This window comes from Rhinolophus sinicus, linkage group LG02 (assembly GCF_036562045.2).
Source record: "Rhinolophus sinicus isolate RSC01 linkage group LG02, ASM3656204v1, whole genome shotgun sequence".
Taxonomy (NCBI): domain Eukaryota; kingdom Metazoa; phylum Chordata; class Mammalia; order Chiroptera; family Rhinolophidae; genus Rhinolophus; species Rhinolophus sinicus.
The window spans coordinates 126,271,034-126,283,243 of NC_133752.1; the positions used below are offsets into that span (position 1 = coordinate 126,271,034).

Sequence of the window (12,210 nt, forward strand, 5' to 3'; positions counted from 1 at the left end):
CCTATAAATTTTTCAAGGACTGCTCGCATTTTGTGATTATCTTTTATTATATTAATGCCATATTTTCCAAAAAGTTGAGCAAATATTATTTATTAATATTATTTCTTAAACTCGCCTGCACAAAATTGGAGAAGAACAAATGTTCACTACATATAGCTATTGGTTACATCCCAGCTGATATCCTATTCATTTCTCTTAGGACAGAGGTAGACAGGCTGCATGGGGCGCACCAAGGGTAGCAGAGGGGGATTTTCCAGTCTGGGTGGGACCTTTCAGTAAACTAATGCTGTCGATTGAATATTCTAGATGTCGTCTTTTCAGTCTACCCTACATAAAGTACTCTACCATCTAAGAAGACAAGCAGTGAACACCTTTATGAAGACTGAATTCTACGGAAATAACCACAAGCAATGGTTTATTAAGCTGAAAAATGTGATGGGGGGGTCAGATATTAATTTTGATTAGTTTACTACAATGGAAAGAAAATGCTTAAGTCATTTGAATAATAAGTATCATCCACGTCATAAATTCTGTACAACAGATGATTTTCTGAAATGGAGCCACTTGTTTTTTCATGTTTTATTGTAATATAATAGGCATTTATGTATTACTGTGTATGTATTTCTTTTTAAATGTGTAAGTCTTATGTAAATGGATATAAATATGATTTTTTAAAAAATAAAATATATGGTTCATGGAGTCCTGAGTGCAAACATTTGACAATTCCAAGTCCTGTTTGTATTTTGCCATTCCACCATTTTTACAGTTTTTGAATTATAATAGTCCAATTGATATGTTTCCTGGGAGCATGTTTCATGCCTCCACACCTTTCACCTTCAAGTCTGTCAATATTTACTTAAAGCTGAAAACCTGCCTCTGATCATGTAAAAAAAGAATGATTTAATCTGGAACTGGAGCCAAAAATAGACCTTTAAAGGCAATCAGGGATGTCCTCTCTCTTTAGTAATAGCACTGTGATGGCTCGATCTCCTTTTCAATACAAAACAAAGCCAAACTGTTTACACATGTCAAAGCAATTCTTTAAAAAAAAATTTATAAAGAAAAAACGTTATCTTCTCTTGTTACCTGTGGACCAATAATTTTAAGGAAAAAAAAAAGACTTCTTTACTAAGAACCACATGTTCATTCAAATATCTTGAACCGCCAGCCAGCACTGGTCAGTGAACATCACCCACTGCAGAGTCTGAGGCTCGTTTCCACTGGAGAAAAACAAAACCCCTGAAACCCTTCCTTTTTGTCAGTGTAACAGGGCAATAGCCAGACTCATGTCTAATGTTATAAGCTTTTAGCCGAGATGGCCTTGTTTCGACTTCCCTGAAGTCAATATTATCAGAGGAAATAAATGAAAGACAGAATGATTAACATATATAGTGTATAAAGTATAGAAGAATAATCTCTTCCCTGTGGCTTTATTTGGTGGTGTTACTGTTGTTCATTCTTTGTTTATATGGGAGATTTCAAAGTAAAACCTATTTAATAATACCATTTATCTAACTGCTGATTTTCTGCTGTTTGATCTTAAGTGCAAGACCTGTCATTAGTAATTTCTTTTCTGTATTTAATTTGCTGTTTGCACGTACATGACATTTGTTTTGATGTCTCTTTTTGTTTAACAGATTCAGTCAAAAGGTAATGGTAACAGAAACCTTCTCCATTGTCAATAAAAAAAAAGAATACTTCCATTTCTCTGTTTAAGCTTTGTTTTCTAGTCACATAAAGTTTAACAATTTACGTAATGAAAATTGTTCTTTTAGTGACTTTCAATCTAATAGTTATCTTCAAAAATGAGTCTGCCACAAGAGGGAGTACTAAACTTGCTTATGAGCATGATTGTCGCCTGAGCAGAAACAATGGGAAAGAGCTTTTTAAGCTCACCAGAACATGGGGACGTGGACTTACAGAAATGAAATATAATGTAGAAAGTATAACAATACAAACTAGATTTGTACCTACTCTTATACAGGACTTACTCACATAAACAGTTTTTCCCCTTTACAGATCACCCAGTAAAAAATATTAATCATGTATAATAGACTCTAACATGTAGGGATTAAAAAAAAGAAAATCTTGCTATTTGCCTATAAAAAACATAAAATATTCTTCAGTGTATAAGATAATTTCTGCCAGATTCTAAAATCCATTTGATCTACTTAAAATCTATCTCAGGACCATCTATCAACATTATGAATTTTCACATTTAATGATCAGAGCCTTTACAAATACAATTTTATATAAATAAAACTACTTTTAAAATGCAAAACAGATCTTATTTGTATATACTTAAATACATTTTCATGAGCAAGATAACTCAATTAATTGAAAAACACTTCTATAGATTTTAAAAGAAAATCTACTTTAATTTTTCCAGTCTTACAGTAAAAAAAAAAAATATGAAAATACAAAAGATCATGCAAAATTTATTTCAACAAATTTAAATATGATTACATCTTTCAGTAGCATTGTTATTTTTAGATACATTTTATTCAGAAAATTTTAGATACTATCTCATAAAAGTGATTTCTGGTATTAAAATAGAAAATTCCTCTTTTTCCTTGTAAAATTTAAGCAATCTGATGACTTAAGTGTCCTTCTTGCCCCACATTTATTCATATGAAAGTAACAGTACTTTCTCTGATCCAGCAAAGGAGATAAATTTCCTCAACCAGATACAAGAAAGAGCCACTTCCTCAGCCAGTCTTGTGCATTGTTTTCTTCCTACTTAACTGGAAAACAGCTCAAGCCTGTTTGCTTTAGATGTGATTACCAGGAAAAAATGGTAAGAGGACCAAAGATGTAATTTACACACTTCTTGGATCTTTGTAATATACCTTAAGAATGATATTTTCAGCTAAAGAATTTGCCATATCAAATTAACTGAATCTTACATGAAGAAATAAGGTAATACAATTTAATGCTAAGATATTAAAAATGGATTATTTGTTAAGATTATAGATTTGATCATGGATAAAATGAACCCAATAGAAGCAATAGTTCAAAGCACCCGTCAGCTTTAAATTATAAGCTGAATTGCTATCTATGTAGTTCGTTTAGTTCAGGCTACTAAAATCAAGGGAACAACTGGATGAATATAATTTTTCTAGGTGTAACAATCAAAAAGCCAATTTCAGCAACTAGGAATTTTAAAAGTCATTTATTTTATAGCCTACGGTCCAAAAAAAACTGTGGATTTTCAAAATGTCTTTATATAGGTTGTAAGCAATTTTTATGAAACAAGCAAGTCAATAAGCTCTTATCTATTATCTCTGACATATATTTATTTCATGTACCCAGACTACTGAGTTGGAGAACTGCTCTTGAAAATAATGTTTTTGATGGAGTGAAAGATTCAGGAATATTTTGAGTACCATCAATGACTCAATGGGCATAGTATATTTTTGTATTAAATGTATTCTTTGATTACTGATATTCTGTAGAACCCTATGCAAACCAAATATTATCTATAACTATCTACTCTGGTTAATTGACACATTGCCAGGAGCTTATTAACAAAGACTCATTTTCAATTATTTTTAAATGCTCAATACTTTTACAGAAGTTTAAATGGAAAGATGTGTTTGGATGTCACAATATTTTTTAGTGAGTTATTTAAAAATCAGAGATTTCCCATAAAAATCTGGATTTTTTGGTTTCTCTTAAAAACTCATCCTGGTCTTTGGCATAAGGTAAAAACATTTACATGTCTTCCTTCAGAACTCTTTGCCAGTCCATCCCATTTCTTCATCATTTCCTTGTTTCCATGGGAAGCTGGACTCATTAAGTACCCAGTCAACTAAGCACCTGAGCCAGGAGGTGGGGCTCAAAAAAGCACTCCTCTCCATGACAAAGAGAAAGGATTAAGTGACCTCTGGGCTCTGCCCAGCATGTGATTTCCCTTGACTAAGGTACAAATGAGCTGAAGGCAGAGCTTTCCCCTGGTTTCCAGCATCCAGCTTTCCCTCAGGACACGTATGACTAGACAGGTCTTCTTACCTAGAAAATCCTATGGTTAGATTACCTAAAACTTCCCATTTCACTCATTTCAGTTAAAATAACCATGTATGTGTGCATCTCAAGACTATTAGAAAATATGCCAAATTTCTATGATACACATTTTCATCATTTGCTAACTTCAATGTGACTTTTAGGTTTCGGGTCAAAACTGCATATTCCCATTTTTAAGAAGTAGCTCTACATTAATGTCATTTCCAAAATCATACATTAGATATACTTTTCTAAAATTAAAGTGCTAGGCAACCTATTATGAACCATGTTACAGGTAACTGATAACAGTGCTAATTAGGTCTAATCTAACAGAAGGCACGGGTCTTGCACCAGCCTTCAAGTGCATTATTTTAGACCAAGCTTCATAGTTCACATTTCAGTTTGCAAGTAATTTCTATTTAAATATTTATTTCTGAGAAATAAAAACTTGACTTCAATTAGAAAATTGACTCAAAGAAGAAAAAGTCATGATGCCTGCTTCAGCACTTCTTCTATGTGCCTGAAAATGCTGGGGTCTTCAATGGTAGGCGTCACCTGGGAAGGAAAACAGAGACATGAATGCTCTTCCCTGAACCCCTTTCACTCTCCCTACAATTAAATAATTCTATGCAATGTTGTAGTCCCCTTTATAATATTCATATGGAAATGTTCAAAAGTAGGGAACTTTAAACCTAATATTTTAAAATGTATCTATAGTCTTCCAGAATGTTAAACTGTTCAATTAGCAAAACTGTTGGCCCTCCGTGGTACTTTCTCGAGAGTTCCTCTTATGGGACTTTCTATGTACCTCTATAAAAAGTAAAATTATTTTGCATTGGCTCATTACAACTATTCTACTGTTGCACTGCCTTTTATTAGATCTAGATTAAAAATTTGCATATCTATGCATGTATAACATGCACACAAATTAAAAAGAATGCATATGCTTGAGTCAGCCTAAAGTTTCCTAAAATAATTTTTACTCAATACAATCAGCATATGTAGCAATTAGAACTGTTTAAACAAGTATAGCCAGCCTCAGTTGTCGCTCTCTCATTCACTCATAGCCATTAGTGATTACAATGAAGAAAATGTACCTTTAATTCAGTAATACTGAGTTTCCACAAGTTTGACTTTAACTGACATTTACTACTAACAAAAATATTTCACACGCTGATTCGGGTAACCTCAAAGCATACTGTTTTAATTAATCGGTGTTCCTCTTCAAAACCCTCACTCCTACAGAGAGAGTGGCTAGGCTATGAATGCAATTTCCCCCTTAACATTGAGAAAAAAAAGTGCTATTATGTGTTTTTAGGGATACAATTCATGCTTGAGAACCATTTTTTAAGAGCTTTGTTGATTCCGCAGAAATGGGGAAACACCATTTCAGAACCCAGCATTACACCTCCTTGGATAATGTACCTTATAAGGTTTGCCATTGACCAGCGCGCACAGAGCCGACCGGGGAATTTTGCCGGATCTAGTTTTGGGTAACTGTTTGACAAACACTGCATTTCGGAAAGCTGCCACAGGCCCAATGCTCTGTCTAACGTGGTTCACAATTTCTTCCAAAACTTGTTCCTCGGTTGTATTTATGCCTAGGAAGAAAGTTCAGATAGTGAGCACTGACTTAGACTAAATTAAGCGTTCAGGGCCCAAATAGTCAGGGAGAAAAAAGATCTCTCACCTTCTCTCAACACGCAGAGGGCTAAGGGGACGTGACCTTTCAAAGGGTCTTCCTTACCAACAACAGCGCAGTCGGCCACTGTGCCATGCGAAAGGACTGACTGAAACGAGGAAAAGCGTTCATTTTAAATGTATGTATAACTTATCTCCACTGGGGAAAAAAATACACGTTAGAGAACTCAAAAACCCACAGCTGCCCGTGTGAAAATGACTACTGATTTACAATTCCCATCATTACTACTAGGGTGAATGGTTATGATTCCCCACTGTAGTCACTCACTAAAGGCTGACAGTAATTAAGATAAATTGCTTAGCTTACCTGGAAAGTAAGGGAATTGTTTCTTCACCTTAATTATTTATTAATGAAATCACTGGGTACCACATGTAAACAGATTGCAATGGGCCTCTGATAGCAAATGGCCTCATAGCATTTGCTTTAGTGATGGTGTACCATAAATACACCTACCAGAGAAATCCACGGGCAGCCCCATGACTAAATACATAGTGGTTTTAGTTTTGCAAATGTTACCAAGCAAAAAACCGAGTATTTCTTTTCCTGAGTGACCATCCATCTAAAGAGGATTCTCCCAAACAAGAAAGAAGAGACTGGACACGGAATGAAGCCCTGACATAAGGTAATCACCACTGTCAAGGAACCATTTTCATACTGCTCACCCTAAGCTCTTAATGTCTTAAAGAAGAAAGCAGCTACCTACCTATCTGGATTCATAAGAACCCACAGAGTAACCGCATGAAATACAGAAGCGAGGTTTAAAAAAACACACACATTTCTGCTGTGATGGGACTTTTATAAATGAATATTCAAAAGTCCTTTTCTGAGAAAGTAATACATATTTCAGTGACTGCAAATCTCTTTTGCCTCGAGTAAACAGTGAGCAAATACACCACCAGTTCTTTTGGCAGTTCTCGTTCCTTCTTCTACTCATTCATTCAACAAATGCTTTCTAAATACGTCCTATGCTCCAACCACTGCACTAGGCTCAGTGATGAGGAAAAGCACTCTCATGGTGTTTATAATCTAAGTAGGGAGATCAATATTAATAATCATAAATATTTAATTATTATGAATGTCTAAATATAAAAATGGTAAATTGCATATGGAGCAAGAAGAAGGCTTTGGGGAAATAACTTGAGTGTTTCACGTGAGAGATATAGGAAAAGTAACAAACTTGGGAGAAGAATATGGATCTCGGAGAAGCCTTCCCTTAGGAAATAGCAATAAACTCAGGTCTAAAGGATTAGCAGATGTTAATTGGGCAAGGAGGGGAGGGGCACGAAAGCCCTGTGGATGAACTGGGCACATACCATTCACACCTGAAAGAGACTACTGTGGCTGAAAAGCAAGATCAAGAGTGAGAATGGTACAAGAGGAAATTAACCTGCAGAGGTAAGGAGAGGCTGGGCTAAGGACATCCAGCTGTTATTTTAGCAGCATTGGGAAGTTAGTAAAGCCCTTCCAGGAGTTAAGGAAGAGATGGAAAATCAGAACAGATTTTTAAAGCAGACTTTATTTTTTTAGAGTGCTAGGTTCATAGCAAAATTGAGCGGAAGGTACAGAAAATCCCCGAATACCTCCTGCCCCCACATATGAACAATCTTCCCCACTATCAAAATCCCTCACCAGAGTGGTGTATTTGTTACAATTGATGAATCAACATTGACACACCATTATCACCTTAGTCCACAGTTTACATTACAGTGTGCTCTTGGTGGTGTACTTTCTATCTGTTTTCAGGATATGGATCCACCATTATAATAGTTTACAGAATGGTTTCACTGCCCTATATATCCCCTGTGTTCTGCCTATTCATCCCTCACTTCTGCTAACACCTGGCAAGCAATGATGTTTTTACTACCTTTGAAGTTCTTTTCCACAATGTCCTGTAGTTGGAATCACACAGTATATAGCTTTTTTCAGATTGGCCTCTTTCATTTCAGGGTGGATTTTGAAAAACACAAATTTGTTTCATCGTGGAAAAAATAGAGGATTGTTGAGAGTATCACAGTGTGAGAGGCTACAGTACGGTAGTGGGTATGAAAATTCTAGAGTTTCTTTAGAGGTAAAATGGGCTAAACTTGATAAATTCCATATGGAGCAAGAAGAAGGCAGAGAGGTTACAAATGATTCCGTGTTTTGAGTTTGAACAGCTGGGTGGATAATGGTGTCATTTTCTAAGCAAGAAATTGCTAGTGATAGCTCATCTTGGGAGACAAGGTCACGTAATAAGTCTTGGAGATGTTCCACTGGAGTACCTTTGAGATATCTGAGTCAAGGCAGTTGGATCTGAGGAGAGTCTTAATCTAGAGATGCACATTGGAATGTCATTAATGTATAAATGTTAATGAAAGCTGTGGACATGTATGAGATTATTTAGGGTGAAAGTGAGAAGAGTGAGAGCCGTAAGAAACTCCAACATTTAATGGCTACATGAAAAAGGAGAAGCTGGGAAACTAGACTAAAAAAGGCACAGCCAGGGAGGTAGGACAAAAATCAACAGAATCTGGGATCTGCCACTTTCCAGTGCCAAACTTTCCATGATTTTTTTTTTAATTTAATTAAACCAAGTTGAAAATGAGATTTCTCTTCTCTGAACTCCTGGAAGACTCAATGACTAGCTAGAATGTTTGGAACAAAGCTAGTGTACTTTCTCACATGGCCTTAATTAAACATACAAATCAACATTTCTCCTATATCCTATTGTTAGCATCCACTTGAAGTATTGAGTTGTGTTCTCATCCACCTGGTTTTGCACTTCTACGTTGCTGAGAATAGCACATGTTAAATAAATGATTGTTGTACTATATGTTTTATTCACTTCATTGCTGAGGTAAAGATGTCCATGGCCTATTTCCATTAGTTGGGCCTGACTTAAAAGCTTCTGCAAAATACACATTACACAAACCATACAATACCATGTTCTCCCACTGCTTCAATTTGAACTCTCAATATGCTTCAAAGAGCTTTCCCATTTGTGAAGGTCTTATTTACGTTTTAGGTCCACGTGTTGAGAGTAGAAACAAATTTTATTGTCAGAGATTTGTTTGGGTAGTTAGTGTGGTCAGTAACTAGTTCATGAAAGAGGATACTTTCTCTACAGCAGATAGGGTATAGATGTGGTAGACTCAATCCTATAATTCTGATATACTATTCCCATTTTAGTAAGTAGAGAAAAAATATTTTACCTGGCTATCCAGAATTTTAATTGTCAACAAATCATTTATGAAAGTGTTCACTGGTGCCCTGAGCCTCTATACCTGAGATTTTTAAATTTTTTATAAAATCAATTATCCAGAAATTTTGTCACCTAACTAGTAAGGCTGTAATTTTAACTAAAGTAAATGTCAAAATTTCTAGTTTACCATTCCTTCACCTTGCTATTTAAATTTCGCCTCTTTTCCATCTTCGGTCTTAGTGTTTTTAGAAATGGGTGGGAAAATGTTGACTAGTTTTATATAAGGGCAGGGAGTATGTTAAAATCATAAGTAATATATAACACAGTTCCCTATAATATCAAAGTTTGTCATTTTTGCCAACTGCAGATAAATTCTTTAAAAATCTGTGAGAAATAATCATTTTCTAGAATTCCACGTCATCTATAAATGAGGTTCATTATTACAGTGGATAAAATATTATATTATTAATCTATCAATATTAAAAAGATATGATAAAGGAAGGGAGGCAGCTTTCCATGTTGGCCCCACAAACAATACTGGCATGCCAAATGATTATTTCACCAACTGAATTGTTAAAAAAGAAAACATCAAAATATGCCTTGGCTACATTGGAGGGACAGAAGCCAACCCAATGTCCTATGGGGGAAAACAGTCAAAAGCTACATTCATACATTCTCTCCATATGAATTCCATAAAGCATCTATGGTTAACAAGCATTTAAATACCCCAAAGATGTGGTACAACTTAAATGGTAATTGTCTCACCTACACTAGGTATATAAAGGTTATGGTATAGGCCTGATAAATGCCTACCATTCATTGTTACTGGTTACTGCCACTTTTGTGTGAAACAAGGAGAGCTAGAGTCTCAGGCATTCCTCTTAAAGGGCCCACACACAGACTTACTCATTGACACACTCACTCACTCTGAGCTACAGCACTGGGGCAGCAGCTCCAAAGCAGTCAAGAACATACGGAGTGAATTGAATTGTCTGCCTTCAAGGCAAGGTCTGGAGGGACAGCTCCCTCCCAGACAGAGTGCTGGCAAAAGTCATTGCTCCTTTGTTGAGCCCTCCTCATAACTCAGCCTGCATGCACAGGTGGCCACCATGTCTAATTCTCCATCAATCTGGCTAACACCATGCAACCTGAAGATTTCCTGAAGCCCTGCCCCATCCAACTTCTGGACCCACCCAAGCCACTTCCAATGGCTTTTCCATACTAATGCCCTTCCATATGCATGAGCTGTGGACTTCACTAAATCTCTCAAAGGATCACAAACCACAAACAACTGGCATCTGGCCTCGCTATGTCCTGTACTTCTTGCTAAGCAGCCCCAAGCCCAGCACTAGCAGAAACCAGCCTCGATTCAAAGCTCAGCTTCTCACAGGCACCTCATAACCCAGCACAAGTGGCAATCATCTGCAGATCACTTTGTAACTCATAACAAGTGGCCCCACGCAGGGCACAGGCAGTGGCTAAACTTGGTCTGCAACAGAGCCCCTCCCAAGAGGCCTCAGAACCAACACACCCAGTGGCAAGCTTTAGAGCACACCAGGGCAACACCCAACCACCTCCACAAATGACTCACCCAAAGGGCAGACTGGGCAGTCACCAGAGCCTTCTAAAGGGAATCCTGCTCTGTAGAGTCAGTCCCCACACAATAGCTCCTCCACTGTAGTCACAGACAGTTCTCACTGGCCCAATCAGCCTGAGGGTTAATCCCTCCATTGATGTGCAAATATCATCCAAGGCTCAACTACAACAGGAGGGCACACACAACCCACACAAGGGACATTCCTGAAACACCCAGCTCAGGTGACCAGGGAGACTGTATCACTGGGCCACATAGAACACCTAGTACATAAGGCCATTCGACTAAGACCAGCAGACACAGTAGCTCTACCTAATATATATAGAAAAACCCAGGGAGGCAGCCAAAATGAGGAGACAAAGAAACATGTCCCAAATGAAGGAACAGAATAAAGCTAAAAAGAAAAAAAAAAAGAATCAAACAAAATGGAGACAAATCTTCCAGATACAGAGTTCAAAACACTGGTTGGAAGGATGCTCGTGAGAACTTCAAGAAAGAGCTAGAAAATATAAAAAAGAACCAGTCAGAAGTCAAGAATACAATAACTGAAAAGAATAATATATTAGAGGGAATCAATACTAGATTATATGAAGCAGAGGACTGAAACAGAAATTTATAAGACAAGGTAGCAGAAAACACCCAATCACAACAGCAAAAAGAAAAAAAGAATAAAAAACAATGAGGATAACTTAAGGAGCCTCAGGGACAATATCAAGTGTACCCATGTTCTCATCATTGGGATACCAGAAGGAGAGGAGCGAGAGCAAGGAATTGAAAACATATTTAAAAAAAATAATGACAGAAAACTTCCTTAACCTGGAGAAGGAAACAGACATACAAGCCCAGGAAGCATAGAGAGTCCCAAAGAAGATGAACCCAAACAGGCCACCCTAAGACACATCATAATTAAAATGCCAAAACTTAAATACAGAATGTTAAAAGCAGCAAGACAAAAGCAGTTAGTTACCTACAAAGGAGCTCCCATAAGACTGTCGGATGATTTCTCAACAGAAACTTTACAGGCCAGAAGTGATTGGTACAAAATATTCAAATTGATGAAAATAAAGGACCTACAACCAAGATTACTCAACCCAGCAAGGCTATCATTTAGAATTGAGGGACAGATAAAGAGCTTCCCATACAAAAAAAGGCTAAAGGTGTTCACTGCCACCAAACCAGTATTACAAGAATTGTTAAAGGGACTTCTTTAAGAAGAAGATGAAAAAGATTAAAAAATATGAATAATAAAGTGGCAATAACTACATATCTATCAACAATTACTTTCAATTTAAATGGATTAAGTGCTTCTATCAAAAGACAGAGGGTGGCTGAATGGTTAAGTAAACAAACCCTGACATATGCTTCCTACAAGAGACTCACTTCAATTTGAAAGACAAACATAGACTGAAAGTAAAGGGATGGAAAAAGATATTTCATGAAAATGGAAACAAACAAACAGAAAATCTGGGGTAGCAATACTTATACTAAACAAAATAGACTTTAAAACAAAGGCTATAAAAAGAGATAAAGAAGGACCCACTAATCCTACTTTTGGTTATTTATCAGAAGAAATCCAAAACACTACTTCGAAGGGACATGTGTGTGCATCCATATGTTCACTGCAGTATTATTTGCAATAACCAAGATATGATGGCAACCTGGGGGTCCATCAACGGATGAATAGAGACGTAGTCCATTTATTCAATGGAATATTACTCATCCATAAAAAGG

General features: G+C 36.6%; 2 protein-coding genes across 16 annotated transcripts in view; one reads left to right on the plus strand and one right to left on the minus strand.

Annotated features, from left to right (window-relative positions):
• Positions 1 to 1,703, plus strand: part of PPFIA2 (PTPRF interacting protein alpha 2) — a 455,764-nt gene extending 454,061 nt beyond the window's left edge. For all 15 annotated transcript variants that reach the window (XM_074325351.1, XM_074325350.1, XM_074325355.1 and 12 more), the window contains one exon: positions 307 to 1,703. Coding sequence is in view for 1 of the 15 variants with exons in the window: in XM_074325353.1 (XP_074181454.1) it covers positions 307 to 335 (29 nt within the window). In the remaining 14 variants the exon portion in view is untranslated. The remainder of the gene's footprint in view (positions 1 to 306) is intronic.
• Positions 1,704 to 2,418: 715 nt separating this feature from the next.
• The window catches only part of ACSS3 (acyl-CoA synthetase short chain family member 3), a 140,771-nt gene continuing 130,979 nt past the window's right edge, over positions 2,419 to 12,210 (minus strand). The window contains exons 14-16 of the mRNA XM_019751290.2: positions 5,693 to 5,792; positions 5,428 to 5,603; positions 2,419 to 4,557 (exon numbers count right to left, since the gene is read on the minus strand). Coding sequence (XP_019606849.1) covers positions 4,489 to 4,557; positions 5,428 to 5,603; positions 5,693 to 5,792 — 345 coding nt within the window. The 3' untranslated portion in view covers positions 2,419 to 4,488. The remainder of the gene's footprint in view (positions 4,558 to 5,427; positions 5,604 to 5,692; positions 5,793 to 12,210) is intronic.